General features: G+C 48.9%; 1 protein-coding gene across 1 annotated transcript; it reads right to left on the bottom strand.

Annotated features, from left to right (window-relative positions):
- Window positions 1-8,955: 8,955 nt before the first annotated feature.
- rpl30 (ribosomal protein L30) lies at window positions 8,956-21,346 on the bottom strand. Its single transcript, XM_038972456.1, has 5 exons — window positions 21,275-21,346; window positions 21,113-21,161; window positions 17,195-17,340; window positions 9,573-9,703; window positions 8,956-9,056 (listed from the first exon to the last, which is right to left on the bottom strand). Exons 2-5 carry the CDS (start codon window positions 21,131-21,133, stop codon window positions 9,004-9,006), a joined length of 351 nt encoding a protein of 116 aa, XP_038828384.1. The 5' UTR covers window positions 21,134-21,161; window positions 21,275-21,346; the 3' UTR covers window positions 8,956-9,003.
- Window positions 21,347-21,894: the final 548 nt, after the last annotated feature.

The raw sequence follows: 21,894 nt of genomic DNA, 5'->3' as shown, positions 1-21,894 counted from the left end.
GTGTGTTAGTCTCCTCTAGGCTGCACCGTGTCTGTGGTTACCTGTGTGTTGTCTCCCTCTAGGCTGCACCGTGTCTGTGGTACCTGTTGTTGTCTCCTCTAGGCTGGCACCGGTCTGTGGTTACCTGTGTGTTAGTCTCCTCTAGGCTGCACCGTGTCTGTGGTTACCTGTGTGTTAGTCTCCCTCTAGGCTGCACCGTGTCTGTGGTTACCTGTGTGTAGTCTCCCTCTAGGCTGCACCGTGTCTGTGGTTACCTGTGTGTTGTCTCCCTCTAGGCTGCACCGTGTCTGTGGTTACCTGTGTGTTGTCTCCCTCTAGGCTGCACCGTGTCTGTGGTTACCTGTGTGTTAGTCTCCCTCTAGGCTGCACCGTGTCTGTGGTTACCTGTGTGTTAGTCTTCCTCTAGGCTGCACCGTGTCTGTGGTTACCTGTGTGTTAGTCTCCCTCTAGGCTGCACCGTGTCTGTGGTTACCTGTGTGTTAGTCTCCCTCTAGGCTGCACCGTGTCTGTGGTTACCTGTGTGTTGTCTCCCTCTAGGCTGCACCGTGTCTGTGGTTACCTGTGTGTTAGTCTCCCTCTAGGCTGCACCGTGTCTGTGGTTACCTGTGTGTTGTCTCCCTCTAGGCTGCACCGTGTCTGTGGTTACCTGTGTGTTACCTGTGTGGTTTAGTCTCCCTCTAGGCTGCACCGTGTCTGTGGTTACCTGTGTGTTAGTCTCCCTCTAGGCTGCACCGTGTCTGTGGTTACCTGTGTGTTGTCTCCCTCTAGGCTGCACCGTGTCTGTGGTTACCTGTGTGTTGTCTCCCTCTAGGCTGCACCGTGTCTGTGGTTACCTGTGTGTTAGTCTCCCTCTAGGCTGCACCGTGTCTGTGGTTACCTGTGTGTTAGTCTCCCTCTAGGCTGCACCGTGTCTGTGGTTACCTGTGTGTTAGTCTCCCTCTAGGCTGCACCGTGTCTGTGGTTACCTGTGTGTTAGTCTCCCTCTAGGCTGCACCGTGTCTGTGGTTACCTGTGTGTTAGTCTCCCTCTAGGCTGCACCGTGTCTGTGGTTACCTGTGTGTTGTCTCCCTCTAGGCTGCACCGTGTCTGTGGTTACCTGTGTGTTAGTCTCCCTCTAGGCTGCACCGTGTCTGTGGTTACCTGTGTGTTGTCTCCCTCTAGGCTGCACCGTGTCTGTGGTTACCTGTGTGTTAGTCTCCCTCTAGGCTGCACCGTGTCTGTGGTTACCTGTGTGTTAGTCTCCCTCTAGGCTGCACCGTGTCTGTGGTTACCTGTGTGTTAGTCTCCCTCTAGGCTGCACCGTGTCTGTGGTTACCTGTGTGTTAGTCTCCCTCTAGGCTGCACCGTGTCTGTGGTTACCTGTGTGTTGTCTCCCTCTAGGCTGCACCGTGTCTGTGGTTACCTGTGTGTTAGTCTCCCTCTAGGCTGCACCGTGTCTGTGGTTACCTGTGTGTTAGTCTCCCTCTAGGCTGCACCGTGTCTGTGGTTACCTGTGTGTTAGTCTCCCTCTAGGCTGCACCGTGTCTGTGGTTACCTGTGTGTTAGTCTCCCTCTAGGCTGCACCGTGTCTGTGGTTACCTGTGTGTTAGTCTCCCTCTAGGCTGCACCGTGTCTGTGGTTACCTGTGTGTTGTCTCCCTCTAGGCTGCACCGTGTCTGTGGTTACCTGTGTGTTAGTCCTCCCTCTAGGCTGCACCGTGTCTGTGGTTACCTGTGTGTTAGTCTCCCTCTAGGCTGCACCGTGTCTGTGGTTACCTGTGTGTTAGTCTCCCTCTAGGCTGCACCGTGTCTGTGGTTACCTGTGTGTTAGTCTCCCTCTAGGCTGCACCGTGTCTGTGGTTACCTGTGTGTTGTCTCCCTCTAGGCTGCACCGTGTCTGTGGTTACCTGTGTGTTAGTCTCCCTCTAGGCTGCACCGTGTCTGTGGTTACCTGTGTGTTAGTCTCCCTCTAGGCTGCACCGTGTCTGTGGTTACCTGTGTGTTAGTCTTCCTCTAGGCTGCACCGTGTCTGTGGTTACCTGTGTGTTGTCTCCCTCTAGGCTGCACCGTGTCTGTGGTTACCTGTGTGTTAGTCTCCCTCTAGGCTGCACCGTGTCTGTGGTTACCTGTGTGTTGTCTCCTCTAGGCTGCACCGTGTCTGTGGTTACCTGTGTGTTGTCTCCCTCTAGGCTGCACCGTGTCTGTGGTTACCTGTGTGTTAGTCTCCCTCTAGGCTGCACCGTGTCTGTGGTTACCTGTGTGTTGTCTCCCTCTAGGCTGCACCGTGTCTGTGGTTACCTGTGTGTTAGTCTCCCTCTAGGCTGCACCGTGTCTGTGGTTACCTGTGTGTTAGTCTCCCTCTAGGCTGCACCGTGTCTGTGGTTACCTGTGTGTTAGTCTCCCTCTAGGCTGCACCGTGTCTGTGGTTACCTGTGTGTTAGTCTCCCTCTAGGCTGCACCGTGTCTGTGGTTACCTGTGTGTTGTCTCCCTCTAGGCTGCACCGTGTCTGTGGTTACCTGTGTGTTAGTCTCCCTCTAGGCTGCACCGTGTCTGTGGTTACCTGTGTGTTAGTCTCCCTCTAGGCTGCACCGTGTCTGTGGTTACCTGTGTGTTAGTCTCCCTCTAGGCTGCACCGTGTCTGTGGTTACATGTGTGTTGTCTCCCTCTAGGCTGCACCGTGTCTGTGGTTACCTGTGTGTTGTCTCCCTCTAGGCTGCACCGTGTCTGTGGTTACATGTGTGTTAGTCTCCCTCTAGGCTGCACCGTGTCTGTGGTTACCTGTGTGTTAGTCTCCCTCTAGGCTGCACCGTGTCTGTGGTTACCTGTGTGTTAGTCTTCCTCTAGGCTGCACCGTGTCTGTGGTTACATGTGTGTTAGTCTTCCTCTAGGCTGCACCGTGTCTGTGGTTACCTGTGTGTTAGTCTTCCTCTAGGCTGCACCGTGTCTGTGGTTACATGTGTGTTGTCTCCCTCTAGGCTGCACCGTGTCTGTGGTTACCTGTGTGTTAGTCTTCCTCTAGGCTGCACCGTGTCTGTGGTTACCTGTGTGTTAGTCTCCCTCTGGGCTGCACCGTGTCTGTGGTTACCTGTGTGTTGTCTCCCTCTAGGCTGCACCGTGTCTGTGGTTACCTGTGTGTTGTCTCCCTCTAGACTGCACCGTGTCTGTGGTTACCTGTGTGTTAGTCTCCCTCTAGGCTGCACCGTGTCTGTGGTTACCTGTGTGTAGTCTCCCTCTAGGCTGCACCGTGTCTGTGGTTACCTGTGTGTTGTCTCCCTCTAGGCTGCACCGTGTCTGTGGTTACCTGTGTGTTAGTCTCCCTCTAGGCTGCACCGTGTCTGTGGTTACCTGTGTGTTGTCTCCCTCTAGGCTGCACCGTGTCTGTGGTTACCTGTGTGTTAGTCTCCCTCTAGGCTGCACCGTGTCTGTGGTTACCTGTGTGTTGTCTCCCTCTAGGCTGCACCGTGTCTGTGGTTACCTGTGTGTTGTCTCCCTCTAGGCTGCACCGTGTCTGTGGTTACCTGTGTGTTGTCTCCCTCTAGGCTGCACCGTGTCTGTGGTTACATGTGTGTTGTCTCCCTCTAGGCTGCACCGTGTCTGTGGTTACCTGTGTGTTAGTCTCCCTCTAGGCTGCACCGTGTCTGTGGTTACCTGTGTGTTGTCTCCCTCTAGGCTGCACCGTGTCTGTGGTTACATGTGTGTTGTCTCCCTCTAGGCTGCACCGTGTCTGTGGTTACCTGTGTGTTAGTCTCCCTCTAGGCTGCACCGTGTCTGTGGTTACCTGTGTGTTAGTCTCCCTCTAGGCTGCACCGTGTCTGTGGTTACCTGTGTGTTAGTCTCCCTCTAGGCTGCACCGTGTCTGTGGTTACCTGTGTGTTGTCTCCCTCTAGGCTGCACCGTGTCTGTGGTTACCTGTGTGTTAGTCTCCCTCTAGGCTGCACCGTGTCTGTGGTTACATGTGTGTTGTCTCCCTCTAGGCTGCACCGTGTCTGTGGTTACCTGTGTGTAGTCTCCCTCTAGGCTGCACCGTGTCTGTGGTTACCTGTGTGTTGTCTCCCTCTAGGCTGCACCGTGTCTGTGGTTACATGTGTGTTGTCTCCCTCTAGGCTGCACCGTGTCTGTGGTTACCTGTGTGTTAGTCTCCCTCTAGGCTGCACCGTGTCTGTGGTTACCTGTGTGTTGTCTCCCTCTAGGCTGCACCGTGTCTGTGGTTACCTGTGTGTTAGTCTCCCTCTAGGCTGCACCGTGTCTGTGGTTACCTGTGTGTTGTCTCCCTCTAGGCTGCACCGTGTCTGTGGTTACATGTGTGTTAGTCTCCCTCTAGGCTGCACCGTGTCTGTGGTTACCTGTGTGTTAGTCTCCCTCTAGGCTGCACCGTGTCTGTGGTTACCTGTGTGTAGTCTCCCTCTAGGCTGCACCGTGTCTGTGGTTACCTGTGTGTTGTCTCCCTCTAGGCTGCACCGTGTCTGTGGTTACATGTGTGTTGTCTCCCTCTAGGCTGCACCGTGTCTGTGGTTACCTGTGTGTTGTCTCCCTCTAGGCTGCACCGTGTCTGTGGTTACATGTGTGTTGTCTCCCTCTAGGCTGCACCGTGTCTGTGGTTACCTGTGTGTTAGTCTCCCTCTAGGCTGCACCGTGTCTGTGGTTACATGTGTGTTGTCTCCCTCTAGGCTGCACCGTGTCTGTGGTTACCTGTGTGTTGTCTCCCTCTAGGCTGCACCGTGTCTGTGGTTACCTGTGTGTTAGTCTCCCTCTAGGCTGCACCGTGTCTGTGGTTACCTGTGTGTTGTCTCCCTCTAGGCTGCACCGTGTCTGTGGTTACCTGTGTGTTAGTCTCCCTCTAGGCTGCACCGTGTCTGTGGTTACCTGTGTGTTGTCTCCCTCTAGGCTGCACCGTGTCTGTGGTTACATGTGTGTTAGTCTCCCTCTAGGCTGCACCGTGTCTGTGGTTACCTGTGTGTTAGTCTCCCTCTAGGCTGCACCGTGTCTGTGGTTACCTGTGTGTTAGTCTCCCTCTAGGCTGCACCGTGTCTGTGGTTACATGTGTGTTGTCTCCCTCTAGGCTGCACCGTGTCTGTGGTTACCTGTGTGTTGTCTCCCTCTAGGCTGCACCGTGTCTGTGGTTACCTGTGTGTTAGTCTCCCTCTAGGCTGCACCGTGTCTGTGGTTACATGTGTGTTAGTCTCCCTCTAGGCTGCACCGTGTCTGTGGTTACCTGTGTGTTAGTCTCCCTCTAGGCTGCACCGTGTCTGTGGTTACATGTGTGTTGTCTCCCTCTAGGCTGCACCGTGTCTGTGGTTACCTGTGTGTTGTCTCCCTCTAGGCTGCACCGTGTCTGTGGTTACCTGTGTGTTAGTCTCCCTCTAGGCTGCACCGTGTCTGTGGTTACATGTGTGTTAGTCTCCCTCTAGGCTGCACCGTGTCTGTGGTTACCTGTGTGTTAGTCTCCCTCTAGGCTGCACCGTGTCTGTGGTTACCTGTGTGTTAGTCTCCCTCTAGGCTGCACCGTGTCTGTGGTTACCTGTGTGTTAGTCTCCCTCTAGGCTGCACCGTGTCTGTGGTTACCTGTGTGTTAGTCTCCCTCTAGGCTGCACCGTGTCTGTGGTTACCTGTGTGTTAGTCTCCCTCTAGGCTGCACCGTGTCTGTGGTTACCTGTGTGTTAGTCTCCCTCTAGGCTGCACCGTGTCTGTGGTTACCTGTGTGTTGTCTCCCTCTAGGCTGCACCGTGTCTGTGGTTACCTGTGTGTTGTCTCCCTCTAGGCTGCACCGTGTCTGTGGTTACCTGTGTGTTGTCTCCCTCTAGGCTGCACCGTGTCTGTGGTTACCTGTGTGTTAGTCTCCCTCTAGGCTGCACCGTGTCTGTGGTTACCTGTGTGTTAGTCTCCCTCTAGGCTGCACCGTGTCTGTGGTTACCTGTGTGTTAGTCTCCCTCTAGGCTGCACCGTGTCTGTGGTTACATGTGTGTTAGTCTCCCTCTAGGCTGCACCGTGTCTGTGGTTACCTGTGTGTTAGTCTCCCTCTAGGCTGCACCGTGTCTGTGGTTACCTGTGTGTTAGTCTCCCTCTAGGCTGCACCGTGTCTGTGGTTACCTGTGTGTTAGTCTCCCTCTAGGCTGCACCGTGTCTGTGGTTACCTGTGTGTTAGTCTCCCTCTAGGCTGCACCGTGTCTGTGGTTACCTGTGTGTTAGTCTCCCTCTAGGCTGCACCGTGTCTGTGGTTACCTGTATGTTAGTCTCCCTCTAGGCTGCACCGTGTCTGTGGTTACCTGTGTGTTAGTCTCCCTCTAGGCTGCACCGTGTCTGTGGTTACATGTGTGTTGTCTCCCTCTAGGCTGCACCGTGTCTGTGGTTACCTGTGTGTTAGTCTTCCTCTAGGCTGCACCGTGTCTGTGGTTACCTGTGTGTTAGTCTCCCTCTAGGCTGCACCGTGTCTGTGGTTACCTGTGTGTTAGTCTCCCTCTAGGCTGCACCGTGTCTGTGGTTACCTGTGTGTTAGTCTCCCTCTAGGCTGCACCGTGTCTGTGGTTACCTGTGTGTTGTCTCCCTCTAGGCTGCACCGTGTCTGTGGTTACCTGTGTGTTAGTCTCCCTCTAGGCTGCACCGTGTCTGTGGTTACCTGTGTGTTGTCTCCCTCTAGGCTGCACCGTGTCTGTGGTTACCTGTGTGTTAGTCTCCCTCTAGGCTGCACCGTGTCTGTGGTTACATGTGTGTTAGTCTCCCTCTAGGCTGCACCGTGTCTGTGGTTACCTGTGTGTTAGTCTCCCTCTAGGCTGCACCGTGTCTGTGGTTACATGTGTGTTAGTCTCCCTCTAGGCTGCACCGTGTCTGTGGTTACCTGTATGTTAGTCTCCCTCTACGCTGCACCGTGTCTGTGGTTACCTGTGTGTTAGTCTCCCTCTAGGCTGCACCGTGTCTGTGGTTACCTGTATGTTAGTCTCCCTCTAGGCTGCACCGTGTCTGTGGTTACCTGTGTGTTAGTCTCCCTCTAGGCTGCACCGTGTCTGTGGTTACATGTGTGTTGTCTCCCTCTAGGCTGCACCGTGTCTGTGGTTACCTGTGTGTTAGTCTTCCTCTAGGCTGCACCGTGTCTGTGGTTACCTGTGTGTTAGTCTCCCTCTAGGCTGCACCGTGTCTGTGGTTACCTGTGTGTTAGTCTCCCTCTAGGCTGCACCGTGTCTGTGGTTACATGTGTGTTAGTCTCCCTCTAGGCTGCACCGTGTCTGTGGTTACCTGTGTGTTAGTCTCCCTCTAGGCTGCACCGTGTCTGTGGTTACATGTGTGTTAGTCTCCCTCTAGGCTGCACCGTGTCTGTGGTTACCTGTATGTTAGTCTCCCTCTACGCTGCACCGTGTCTGTGGTTACCTGTGTGTTAGTCTCCCTCTAGGCTGCACCGTGTCTGTGGTTACCTGTATGTTAGTCTCCCTCTAGGCTGCACCGTGTCTGTGGTTACCTGTGTGTTAGTCTCCCTCTAGGCTGCACCGTGTCTGTGGTTACATGTGTGTTGTCTCCCTCTAGGCTGCACCGTGTCTGTGGTTACCTGTGTGTTAGTCTCCCTCTAGGCTGCACCGTGTCTGTGGTTACCTGTGTGTTAGTCTCCCTCTAGGCTGCACCGTGTCTGTGGTTACCTGTGTGTTAGTCTCCCTCTAGGCTGCACCGTGTCTGTGGTTACCTGTGTGTTGTCTCCCTCTAGGCTGCACCGTGTCTGTGGTTACCTGTGTGTTAGTCTCCCTCTAGGCTGCACCGTGTCTGTGGTTACCTGTGTGTTGTCTCCCTCTAGGCTGCACCGTGTCTGTGGTTACCTGTGTGTAGTCTCCCTGGTTTTTAATGTGATATTATAATGCATTAGACCTCAGTCACATTATCCCACAGCAATACAATGTTAATCTAAAACATTTCTCTCACCAGTTCCTTAAACAATTCATCCACCTGACAGGCGTGGCATATCAAGAAGCTGATTAAACAGCACGGCCATTACACAGGTGCACCTTGTGCTGTGGACAATAAAAAGTCAGTAAAATATTCACTTCTCTCACAACACAATGCCACAGATGTCTCTAGTTGGGGGAGTGTGCAGTTGGTATGCTGGCTACTAGAATGTCCACCAGAGCTGTTGCCAGAGAATTTAATGTTCATTTCTCTACCATAAGCCACCTCCGTCATTTTAGAGAATCCTCCACAGGGAGGGGTCTGGATAATCCTCCACAGGGAGGGGTCTGGATAATCCTCCACAGGGAGGGGTCTGGATAATCCTCCACAGGGAGGGGTCTGGATAATCCTCCACAGGGAGGGGTCTGGATAATCCTCCACAGGGAGGGGTCTGGATAATCCTCCACAGGGAGGGGCATGGATAATCCTCCACAGGGAGGGGTCTGGATAATCCTCCACAGGGAGGGGCATGGATAATCCTCCACAGGGAGGGGCATGGATAATCCTCCACAGGGAGGGGCATGGATAATCCTCCACAGGGAGGGGCATGGATAATCCTCCACAGGGAGGGGTCTGGATAATCCTCCACAGGGAGGGGTCTGGATAATCCTCCACAGGGAGGGGCATGGATAATCCTCCACAGGGAGGGGTCTGGATAATCCTCCACAGGGAGGGGTCTGGATAATCCTGTAATTGTCTTTACTACATTACTGTCAACAACCTATAGACCGGTCAGTTCATGTGGTACAGCAGCATTATCACATATCTTGTTACATCATTGTCCGAGGTCACAGTAAGACCTTATGGCATTGCATGTTAGGAGACCCACGATCCGGTCCTGTGAGTTGAGATCTTAACAGCATATAAAAATCACAAGGACATCTCATTTGAATCTACATCGGCCACAAGCCTCAAGACTTACGGATAGATGGGAGGCTTCTTTAAAATCAGAGAGAAATGAAGCAACCACATTCTACCCTGACACGGCCTACAGCATAGAATATAAGCAGCTAAATGTTTATCATGTGCACACTAAGAGAAAGACAGACCAAAGACCATAGAAAACTGTTTATTTTGTTTAACATTAAGAGTGTGAAATGTCTACTTCTCCCCCTGCGGCTGGTCTGGCATACTCCTGATGATGTCAGAGTCACCTGTTAATACAACAACACTATATTTAGCATACAGGATATACTTCAAACCAACCAAGCGTTAGTTTGACAGTGTAAAACTCACTTCGTTAACTTCAGAAGAACTAAGTCATTGACACCAATGAAGCAGCTGGCTAGAGCCCAGTCAGTTCAGGTAAATGGTTTATGAGGTGTTTATCTAGTGAAGTGCTGGGCACATCATCGTAGAGCCACCAGGTGCAAAAATGTACAAAAAGGGGCAAATTTGTGAGCATCAGTGAAACGTAAAAATATCTTCACATTCACAAAACGATTAACTCAAACATGCTCATGGAATTTAGTAGTAGAGCAGTTAGACAGTTTTCATTCATATATTTTTATAATTCTCTGCAAAGATGTTCATGTCATCTTTGAAAACAATGCTAAATGAATGAAAGAATAAACCGTATGAAATTGCTCAGTGCTGAAGGATTGTCCGCAGACAATACATCAACAGAATGGGCGTGGTAAACAGGACGTGCAGTCTGATTGGACACTCACCGGGGTCGATGATAGCCAGTGTGCACACCCGGAAGTACTTTCCACAGGCCGTGCCCAGCTCGATGTTGTTCCCACTGTAGTGATGGACGCCAGTCTTGGCCAACATGGCATAGTACTCCACTTCAGACTTCCTGAGGAAGGACAAATACCTTTTAGCAAAGTATGACCGCAGGAAATGCAGGCAGCGAAATTCTGAACAAACAATACAAGTTTATATGCGTTACCATTCAAATGAAACATGATCCCTTCTGCAGTACGGGGGAAAGCAACACGAGGACAAGCTACACTGCAATGAAACATTATCTCTTCTGCGTGTACGGGGGAAAGCAACACGAGGACAAGCTACACTGCAATGAAACATTATCCCTTCTGCGTGTACGGGGGGGAAAGCAACATGATCCCTTCTGCGTGTACGGGGGGGAAAGCAACATGATCCCTTCTGCGTGTACGGGGGGGAAAGCAACATGATCCCTTCTGCGTGTACGGGGGGGAAAGCAACATGATCCCTTCTGCGTGTACGGGGGGGGAAAGCAACATGATCCCTTCTGCGTGTACGGGGGGGAAAGCAACATGATCCCTTCTGCGTGTACGGGGGGGAAAGCAACATGATCCCTTCTGCGTGTACGGGGGGGAAAGCAACATGATCCCTTCTGCGTGTACGGGGGGAAAGCAACATGATCCCTTCTGCGTGTACGGGGGGAAAGCAACATGATCCCTTCTGCGTGTACGGGGGGGAAAGCAACATGATCCCTTCTGCATGTACGGGGGGGAAAGCAACATGATCCCTTCTGCATGTACGGGGGGGAAAGCATCATGATCCCTTCTGCGTGTACGGGGGGAAAGCAACATGATCCCTTCTGCGTGTACGGGGGGGAAGCAACATGATCCCTTCTGCGTGTACGGGGGGGAAGCAACATGATCCCTTCTGCGTGTACGGGGGGGAAAGCAACATGATCCCTTCTGCGTGTACGGGGGGGAAGCAACATGATCTCTTCTGCGTGTACGGGGGGAAGCAACATGATCCCTTCTGCGTGTACGGGGGGGAAAGCAACATGATCCCTTCTGCGTGTACGGGGGGGAAAGCAACATGATCCCTTCTGCGTGTACGGGGGGGAAAGCAACATGATCCCTTCTGCGTGTACGGGGGGGAAAGCATCATGATCCCTTCTGCGTGTACGGGGGGGAAAGCAACATGATCCCTTCTGCGTGTACGGGGGAAAGCAACATGATCCCTTCTGCGTGTACGGGGGGAAAGCAACATGATCCCTTCTGCGTGTACGGGGGAAAGCAACATGATCCCTTCTGCGTGTACGGGGGAAAGCAACATGATCCCTTCTGCGTGTACGGGGGGAAGCATCATGATCCCTTCTGCGTGTACGGGGGGAAAGCAACATTATCCCTTCTGCGTGTACGGGGGGAAGCAACATGATCCCTTCTGCGTGTACGGGGGGGAAAGCAACATGATCCCTTCTGCGTGTACGGGGGGGATAGCAACATGATCCCTTCTGCGTGTACGGGGGGGAAAGCAACATGATCCCTTCTGCGTGTACGGGGGGGAAAGCAACATGATCCCTTCTGCGTGTACGGGGGGGAAAGCAACATGATCCCTTCTGCGTGTACGGGGGGGAAAGCAACATGATCCCTTCTGCGTGTACGGGGGGGAAAGCAACATGATCCCTTCTGCGTGTACGGGGGGGAAAGCAACATGATCCCTTCTGCGTGTACGGGGGGGAAAGCAACATGATCCCTTCTGCGTGTACGGGGGGGAAAGCAACATGATCCCTTCTGCGTGTACGGGGGGGAAAGCAACATGATCCCTTCTGCGTGTACGGGGGGGAAAGCAACATGATCCCTTCTGCGTGTACGGGGGGGAAAGCAACATGATCCCTTCTGCGTGTACGGGGGGGAAAGCAACATGATCCCTTCTGCGTGTACGGGGGGGAAAGCAACATGATCCCTTCTGCGTGTACGGGGGGGAAAGCAACATGATCCCTTCTGCGTGTACGGGGGGGAAAGCATCATGATCCCTTCTGCGTGTACGGGGGAAAGCAACATGATCCCTTCTGCGTGTACGGGGGGAAAGCAACATGATCCCTTCTGCGTGTACGGGGGAAAGCAACATGATCCCTTCTGCGTGTACGGGGGAAAGCAACATGATCCCTTCTGCGTGTACGGGGGAAAGCAACATGATCCCTTCTGCGTGTACGGGGGGGAAAGCAACATGATCCCTTCTGCGTGTACGGGGGGGAAAGCAACATGATCCCTTCTGCGTGTACGGGGGGGAAAGCAACATGATCCCTTCTGCGTGTACGGGGGGGAAAGCAACATGATCCCTTCTGCGTGTACGGGGGGGAAAGCAACATGATCCCTTCTGCGTGTACGGGGGGGAAAGCAACATGATCCCTTCTGCGTGTACGGGGGGGAAAGCAACATGATCCCTTCTGCGTGTACGGGGGGGAAAGCAACATGATCCCTTCTGCGTGTACGGGGGGGAAAGCAACATGATCCCTTCTGCGTGTACGGGGGGAAAGCAACATGATCCCTTCTGCGTGTACGGGGGGGAAAGCAACATGATCCCTTCTGCGTGTACGGGGGGGAAAGCAACATGATCCCTTCTGCGTGTACGGGGGGGAAAGCAACATGATCCCTTCTGCGTGTACGGGGGGGAAAGCAACATGATCCCTTCTGCGTGTACGGGGGGGAAAGCAACATGATCCCTTCTGCGTGTACGGGGGGGAAAGCAACATGATCCCTTCTGCGTGTACGGGGGGGAAAGCAACATGATCCCTTCTGCGTGTACGGGGGGAAAGCAACATGATCCCTTCTGCGTGTACGGGGGGGAAAGCAACATGATCCCTTCTGCGTGTACGGGGGGGAAAGCAACATGATCCCTTCTGCGTGTACGGGGGGGAAAGCAACATGATCCCTTCTGCGTGTACGGGGGGGAAAGCAACATGATCCCTTCTGCGTGTACGGGGGGGAAAGCAACATGATCCCTTCTGCGTGTACGGGGGGGAAAGCAACATGATCCCTTCTGCGTGTACGGGGGGGAAAGCAACATGATCCCTTCTGCGTGTACGGGGGGGAAAGCAACATGATCCCTTCTGCGTGTACGGGGGGGAAAGCAACATGATCCCTTCTGCGTGTACGGGGGGGAAAGCAACATGATCCCTTCTGCGTGTACGGGGGGGAAAGCAACATGATCCCTTCTGCGTGTACGGGGGGGAAAGCAACATGATCCCTTCTGCGTGTACGGGGGGGAAAGCAACATGATCCCTTCTGCGTGTACGGGGGGAAAGCAACATGATCCCTTCTGCGTGTACGGGGGGGAAAGCAACATGATCCCTTCTGCGTGTACGGGGGGGAAAGCAACATGATCCCTTCTGCGTGTACGGGGGGGAAAGCAACATGATCCCTTCTGCGTGTACGGGGGGGAAAGCAACATGATCCCTTCTGCGTGTACGGGGGGGAAAGCAACATGATCCCTTCTGCGTGTACGGGGGGGAAAGCAACATGATCCCTTCTGCGTGTACGGGGGGGAAAGCAACATGATCCCTTCTGCGTGTACGGGGGGGAAAGCAACATGATCCCTTCTGCGTGTACGGGGGGGAAAGCAACATGATCCCTTCTGCGTGTACGGGGGGAAAGCAACATGATCCCTTCTGCGTGTACGGGGGGGAAAGCAACATGATCCCTTCTGCGTGTACGGGGGGGAAAGCAACATGATCCCTTCTGCGTGTACGGGGGGGAAAGCAACATGATCCCTTCTGCGTGTACGGGGGGGAAAGCAACATGATCCCTTCTGCGTGTACGGGGGGGAAAGCAACATGATCCCTTCTGCGTGTACGGGGGGGAAAGCAACATGATCCCTTCTGCGTGTACGGGGGGGAAAGCAACATGATCCCTTCTGCGTGTACGGGGGGGAAAGCAACATGATCCCTTCTGCGTGTACGGGGGGGAAAGCAACATGATCCCTTCTGCGTGTACGGGGGGGAAAGCAACATGATCCCTTCTGCGTGTACGGGGGGAAAGCAACATGATCCCTTCTGCGTGTACGGGGGGGAAAGCAACATGATCCCTTCTGCGTGTACGGGGGGGAAAGCAACATGATCCCTTCTGCGTGTACGGGGGGAAAGCAACATGATCCCTTCTGCGTGTACGGGGGGGAAAGCAACATGATCCCTTCTGCGTGTACGGGGGGGAAAGCAACATGATCCCTTCTGCGTGTACGGGGGGGAAAGCATCATGATCCCTTCTGCGTGTACGGGGGGAAGCAACATGATCCCTTCTGCGTGTACGGGGGGAAGCAACATGATCCCTTCTGCGTGTACGGGGGGAAGCAACATGATCCCTTCTGCGTGTACGGGGGGGAAAGCAACATGATCCCTTCTGCGTGTACGGGGGAAAGCAACATGATCCCTTCTGCGTGTACGGGGGAAAGCAACATGATCCCTTCTGCGTGTACGGGGGAAAGCAACATGATCCCTTCTGCGTGTACGGGGGAAAGCAACATGATCCCTTCTGCGTGTACGGGGGGGAAAGCAACATGATCCCTTCTGCGTGTACGGGGGGAAAGCAACATGATCCCTTCTGCGTGTACGGGGGGAAGCAACATGATCCCTTCAGTCTAATGCTGTAGTTGTCGGGGCTGTTTTCTCAAGGTGTCTGATTGCTGAAAGACCAACTGCAGGTGCAGCCAGTAACAATCAGCCCTCATTTGAATGTTCCTCCGGTTCTTACACACCTGCAAGCAGACCAATACAGGTGTGCCTTTGTGGGAGGAGTACAGAAAACAAAACAAACATACCCATAAGAACGCACAAGCAACGCTTGATATGTGAATTATTCAATATCTAACTATTTGAAAACGTTTATTGTAGTACGAATGGAACTATTCCTAGGATTACACCAGGGTAGGATAGGTTACTTTCTAAATTAACTACATTACAGAAACTTTTTTAAATCAGAAATGTAACTTTTAACTCAATGTAATCTGATTACTTTCAGTTACTGTTGGATTACTTTCCCCTTAAGAGGCTGTACAAGACAGAAAATAACCCATCAAACACATCTGGTGTGTCACAGTGGTCTCTGATTGGTGGTCATCATCATTTGGCGTGTCATCATAGTGGTCTCTGATTGGTGGTCATCATAGTGGTCTCTGATTGGTGGTCATCATTTGACATGTCATCAGTGACATGGAAAAAGTGAAGTGGTCTGAATACTTTCTGAATGCACCATTTTTCCCCGCAAATATCCTACTGGGCCGACGCCAATTCCACGTTGGTTCAACTTAACTTCATTGAAATGACGGAAACAACGCCATCTTTCTGAATTTAAAAGCAATCCAAGAGGTTATATACACTGAACAAAAATAAGCTCAACATGCAACAATTTTTACAATTTTACCGAGTTACAATTCAAAAGGAAATCAGTCAAGTGAAATAAATTCGTTAGGCCTTCACAGCTATGGATTTCACATGATTGGGAATACAGATATGCATCTGTTGGTCACAGATGACTAGCTGAAAACCAGAATCTGGTGTGATCACCATCTGCCTCGTACACGTCGATCCAGAGCATTCCCAAACATGCTCAATGGGTGACATGTCTGGTGAGTATGCAGGTCGTGGAAGAACTGACATTTTCAGCTTCCAGGAATTGTGTCCAGATCCTTGCGACATGGCGCAACGCATTACCATGCCGAAACATGAGGTGATGGCAGCGGATAAATGGCACGACAACGGGCCTCATGATTTCGTCATGGTATCTCTGTGCATTCAAATTGCCATCGATAAAATGCAATTCTGTTCGGTGTCCGTGGCTTATGCCTGCCCATACCATAACCCCACCATGGGACACTCTGTTCACAACATTGACATCAACAAACCGCTCACCCACACAACACCATACACGTGGTCTGCGGTTGTGAGGCCGGTTGGACGTACTGCCAAGTTCTCTAAAACGACATTGGAGGTGGCTTATGGTAGAGAAATGAACATTCAATTCTCTGGCAACAGCTCTGGTAGACAGTCCTGCAACAACATTCCAATTGCAAGCTACCTCAAAAGTTGAGACATCTGTGGCATTGTGTTGTGACAAAAGTGCACATTTTAGAGTGGCCTTTTGTCCCCAGCACAAGGTGCACCTGTGTAATGATCATGCTGTTTAATCAGCTTCTTGATATGTATCACCACACGTAACAGGTGGATGGATTATCTTGGGAAAGGAGAAATGCTCACTAACAGGGATGTAAACAAATGTGTGCAAAACATTTGAGAAATAAGCTTTTTGTGGATATGGAACATTTCTGGGATCTTTTATTTCATCTCATGAAACATGGAACCAACACTTTACATGTTGCTGGTAACGTATCTGATTACAGTTCGTTTTTTGTAATCAGATTACAGGAACCCCATTAGGGAGAAGTCCATCATGCCCAGTATTGGACTAAAGGATCCTAACACTACTCCTTAGTCCAAGGACCTTACCTGTTATGTTTAAAGGGAGAATTGGCGCTGGAAGCCAAAACAGACAAATACTCCATCCAAACGTGAATCGATTCTCAATTTCGATACGGTTATAGAAACATGAATCCCTCTACATTCATATCAAATCATAATACACACTTACTGAGCACTGTTTTAACTTGCTTTAACAGTATTTTTCAGTGACAGGTGTTTGGAGACGCAGACAGCTAATTAGTACAGGTTTTGCCATGGAAACCGTTACCTCTAGGAACCAAATGCGGAGAGAGCTACATGAATGTCCAATCATAACTTGTTTTCATTGCACAACATGTTCTGTTTGGAGAAAACGGTTCCCATTGCAAAACGTTTTGCAACAGAATTCAACTAATGAATAAACCCAAAGCTAGCAAGGTCAAACTTTAGCTCACCATATTAGAGTGAAAAGGGTATGAGTGATAATGGCCTTTAGCTCACCATATTAGAGTGAAAAGGGTATTAGTGATAATGGCCTTTAGCTCACCATATTAGAGTGAAAAGGGTATGAGTGATAATGGCCTTTAGCTCACCATATTAGAGTGAAAAGGGTATGAGTGATAATGGCCTTTAGCTCACCATATTAGAGTGAAAAGGGTATGAGTGATAATGGCCTTTAGCTCACCATATTAGAGTGAAAAGGGTATTAGTGATAATGGCCTTTAGCTCACCATATTAGAGTGAAAAGGGTATTAGTGATAATGGCCTTTAGCTCACCATATTAGAGTGAAAAGGGTATGAGTGATAATGGCCTTTAGCTCACCATATTAGAGTGAAAAGGGTATGAGTGATAATGGCCTTTAGCTCACCATATTAGAGTGAAAAGGGTATTAGTGATAATGGCCTTTAGCTCACCATATTAGAGTGAAAAGGGTATGAGTGATAATGGCCTTTAGCTCACCATATTAGAGTGAAAAGGGTATGAGTGATAATGGCCTTTAGCTCACCATATTAGAGTGAAAAGGGTATTAGTGATAATGGCCTTTAGCTCACCATATTAGAGTGAAAAGGGTATGAGTGATAATGGCCTTTAGCTCACCATATTAGAGTGAAAAGGGTATTAGTGATAATGGCCTAAACTTCATGAGCTAATAGTAAATAAATGTAGGTCTTAGTTACCTGAGGGCAGGTGTGTTGTTGGCCAGGATGACCAGCTTGGCTTTGCCCTGGCGGATCATCTTCTGAGACTGCTTGTATCCCAGAACGTATTTACCGCTCTTCATCACCAGCTGGAGACGGGAGTTGATGGACTCCAGGGACTTTTTCTGCCATCAAAGTAACAATTATGTTTTGTGAGAAACATTGATGAACTATGAACGTAGCTCATATCCATTGAACCAAACATGATATATGGTCTTCTAATTGGGACACATGCGATTTGAGTACATATAACTAGGGCTGCCACAATTACCATATCACCATGTAACCGACGGTTACAGATGAAGAGCATCATTGTAATACAATAACTATCATAACCATTTAAATATATACATTTGTTTTTCTTCAAATGAACTGTTGAGTCTGTTTCTGTGGTAACATGGACTGTTGCTGAAACTAGCAAACAAGTCTTCGGGTTGCCTAGGCAATGCTCCCCACAATGCAGCAGCAGCACACAGAGAAATAGAGTAAATAGAACAGGCTTGGAACCTCTATTTACCAGTCATATGACCAGGGTTAGAGGTTCCAAGCCTGTTCTATTCATTCTATTTACCAGTCATATTACCAGGGTTAGAGGTTCCAAGCCTGTTCTATTTACCAGTCATATTACCAGGGTTAGAGGTTCCAAGCCTGTTCTATTCATTGTATTTACCAGTCATATTACCAGGGTTACAGGTTCCAAGCCTGTCCTATTCATTCTATTTACCAGTCATATTACCAGGGTTAGAGGTTCCCAGCCTGTTCTATTCATTCTATTTACCAGTCATATTACCAGGGTTAGAGGTTCCCAGCCTGTTCTATTCATTCTATTTACCAGTCATATTACCAGGGTTAGAAGTTCCAAGCCTGTTCTATTTACCAGTCATATTACCAGGGTTAGAGGTTCCAAGCCTGTTCTATTCATTCTATTTACCAGTCATATTACCAGGGTTAGAAGTTCCAAGCCTGTTCTATTTACCAGTCATATTACCAGGGTTACAGGTTCCAAGCCTGTCCTATTCATTCTATTTACCAGTCATATTACCAGGGTTACCGGTTCCAAGCCTGTTCTATTCATTCTATTTACCAGTCATATTACCAGGGTTACAGGTTCCAAGCCTGTTCTATTCATTCTATTTACCAGTCATATTACCAGGGTTACAGGTTCCAAGCCTGTCCTATTCATTCTATTTACCAGTCATATGACCAGGGTTACAGGTTCCAAGCCTGTTCTATTCATTCTATTTATCAGTCATATTACCAGGGTTACAGGTTCCAAGCCTGTTCTATTCATTCTATTTACCAGTCGTATTACCAGGGTTAGAGGTTCCAAGCCTGTTCTATTTACCAGTCATATTACCAGGGTTAGAGGTTCCAAGCCTGTTCTATTTACCAGTCATATTACCAGGGTTACAGGTTCCAATCCCGTTATATTCATTCTATTTACCAGTCATATTACCAGGGTTACAGGTTCCAATCCCGTTATATTCATTCTATTTACCAGTCATATTACCAGGGTTACAGGTTCCAAGCCTGTTCTATTCATTCTATTTACCAGTCATATTACCAGGGTTAGAGGTTCCAAGCCTGTTCTATTCATTCTATTTACCAGTCATATTACCAGGGTTACAGGTTCCCAGCCTGTTCTATTCATTCTATTTACCAGTCATATTCCCAGGGTTAGAGGTTCCAAGCCTGTTCTATTCATTCTATTTACCAGTCATATTACCAGGGTTAGAGGTTCCCAGCCTGTTCTATTCATTCTATTTACCAGTCATATTACCAGGGTTAGAGGTTCCCAGCCTGTCCTATTCATTCTATTTACCAGTCATATTACCAGGGTTAGAGGTTCCCAGCCTGTTCTATTCATTCTATTTACCAGTCATATTACCAGGGTTAGAGGTTCCCAGCCTGTTCTATTCATTCTATTTACCAGTCATATTACCAGGGTTACAGGTTCCAAGCCTGTTCTATTTACCAGTCATATTACCAGGGTTAGAGGTTCCAAGCCTGTTCTATTTACCAGTCATATTACCAGGGTTACAGGTTCCAAGTCTGTTCTATTTACCAGTCATATTACCAGGGTTAGAGGTTCCCAGCCTGTCCTATTCATTCTATTTACCAGTCATATTACCAGGGTTACAGGTTCCAAGCCTGTTCTATTTACCAGTCATATTACCAGGGTTAGAGGTTCCAAGCCTGTTCTATTTACCAGTCATATTACCAGGGTAACAGGTTCCAAGCCTGTTCTATTCATTCTATTTACCAGTCATATTACCAGGGTTAGAAGTTCCAAGCCTGTTCTATTCATTCTATAAGAATAAACGTTTTGTTTTCGAAATGATACGTTTCCGGATTCGACCATATTAATGACCAAAGGCTCGTATTTCTGTGTGTTATGTTATAATTAAGTCTATGATTTGATAGAGCAGTCTGACTGAGTGGTGGTAGGCAGCAGCAGGCTCGTAAGCATTCATTCAAACAGCCCTTTCGTGCATTTTGCCAGCAGCTGTTTATGACTTCAAGCCTATCAACTCCCGAGATTAGGCTGGTGTAACCGATGTGAAATGGCTAGCTAGTTAGTGGTGTGCGCGCTAATAGCGTTTCAAACGTCACTCGCTCTGAGACTTGGAGTAGTTGTTCCCCTTGCTCTGCATGGGCAACGCTGCTTCGAGGGTGGCTGTTGTCGATGTGTTCCTGGTTCAAGCCCAGGTAGGAGCGAGGAGAGGGATGGAAGCTATACTGTTACCCTGTCAATACTAAAGTGCCAATAAGAACTTCCAATAGTCAAAGGTATATGAAATACAAATCGTATAGAGAAATAGTCCTATAATAACTACAACCTAAAACTTCTTAACTGGGAATATTGAAGATTCATGTTAAAAGGAACCACCAGCTTTCATATGTTCTCATGTTGAGCAAGGAACTTAAACGTTAGCTTTTTTACTTGGCACATATTGCACTTTTACTTTCTTCTCCAACACTTTGTTTTTGCATTATTTAAACCAAATTGAACATGTTTCATTATTTATTTGAGGCTAAATTGATTTTATTGATGTATTATATTAAGTTAAAATAAAAGTGTTCATTCAGTATTGTTGTAATTGTCATTATTACAAATAAATACATTTAAAACAAGTTAAAAAATATATAAAAAAGTAAATCGGCCGATTAATCGGTATCGGCTTTTTTTGGTCCTCCAATAATCGGTATCAGCATTGAAAAATCACAATCGGTCGACCTCTAGTACCTAACATCTTTACTAAAGTTGAGATGTGTCACCACACCCGGTCTTAGAGACGGCCAACTCTGGACATTCCTTCGGTCTCTACTGACTTAAAAGCTAATTGTCCTGAATTTCTTGCACCTTATTTGTGGAACAATCTTCTAAAATGTTGATACATTTGATGTTTTTTTTGCTTCTTGGGTAATTCAGAAAGTTGATTGAGGACCTTATTACCGATGAATGTGGGGTTTTTGTAGTGGCCAATTACTGCCATCCAAAAGTCCATGACAGTCACAACCCTATCTAGTTATCTGGATTTATCAGATATAATACTTCAGATGACAGTCTGTTACATAGTGTTTCTTCATTAGCCAGCCATAAGGTCAAAATACCCCCAATGCAACCATTCAACTTGCTGTCTGGCTAACGTTAACTAGCTATATTAGCTAGTTAGCTGGCACGCCGGTAATGGTTAATATAACACTTGCTATCTGGATTCGGTAAATTGTTAACAACTAAAGCTAGACATCTCCAGGAACTACAACATTGTATGTTTGGGCAACATTGAGAGTTTATAAAAAGGTGTAAACGTGTGTTGCACTAAGCCCAGATAGCGCCACGATTCCTCCTGAAGTACATTAGACCAAACATGCGTTCACTACAGCTCGACTCACCGTCTTCTTTGCGGCCACCATAGCTGCGATTTAGTCCGTTCTGGCCAACCTGAACCAAAAATGTGAGATGACACAATTTAACGTTAGTAATCAACCGGGTGATGTGCACCAACATTGCCTAAATATATGAATTTTAAAGAATAAACAAAGAGGTGAACTTACAAGTCTGTTGCTCCAATATGGCCTCGGAAAGAAAGGAAGTCCCAGCGTGCTTTGCGGCAGGTTGGGGTGGTCCTGCGCTGATTCGCTGATCTCAGCTGATTGAGCGTTCAATTAAACCAGTGAGCTCCAGTTGAGGTGATTTGTATATCAGATAATTCGTCAGCCTGACGATGTTATCGCGAGAAACCAAGGGCCAAAACACTTCAGCTTTTATAATATCAGGTGTGATTTTTACCAACCAGAGGACAAACACAAAACTGATCCTGGGCTGCATTTAGAGGCTGTTTTTATGCATTGAATCATCCACACATACACAACCCCGGAGCCCCACGGGGTGGCGCTGTTGTCTCTATTCTGTATAATAACTTTATTATTTGAACAAAATATTTGATGGTATGGAACTTGATAAAGTATTGTTTTTCCAAACACCGAAACATTCAGAAGTCAAATATTTCTATAAAATGTCACATATTTACTTTACTATATGCATCCTAATGTGTTGAATAAATAGCCTATCCATTCACATGTTCAACCCTTTAACATAATACACGACATAAGAACTGAAGTTCTTCACATTCGTAAGAGAATAATGTAAATTACATAAATACAAAGTACCATGC

The sequence above is a fragment of the Salvelinus namaycush genome, chromosome 32 (assembly GCF_016432855.1).
Source record: "Salvelinus namaycush isolate Seneca chromosome 32, SaNama_1.0, whole genome shotgun sequence".
Taxonomy (NCBI): domain Eukaryota; kingdom Metazoa; phylum Chordata; class Actinopteri; order Salmoniformes; family Salmonidae; genus Salvelinus; species Salvelinus namaycush.
Note: the sequence above shows the minus strand (reverse complement) of the source record. Positions and strands in the feature narration are given on the sequence as shown.

Bases quoted from the DNA above. Each gene is read 5' to 3' on its own strand.
- rpl30 (XM_038972456.1), bottom strand. From the start codon at position 21,133: ATGGTGGCCGCAAAGAAGACG. The intron at 9,704-17,194 runs GTAACTAAGACC...GTCCTTCCTCAG, and splicing joins AACAACACACCTGCCCTCAG to GAAGTCTGAAGTGGAGTACT. The intron at 9,057-9,572 runs GTGAGTGTCCAA...TTGTATTAACAG, and splicing joins ACTGGCTATCATCGACCCCG to GTGACTCTGACATCATCAGG.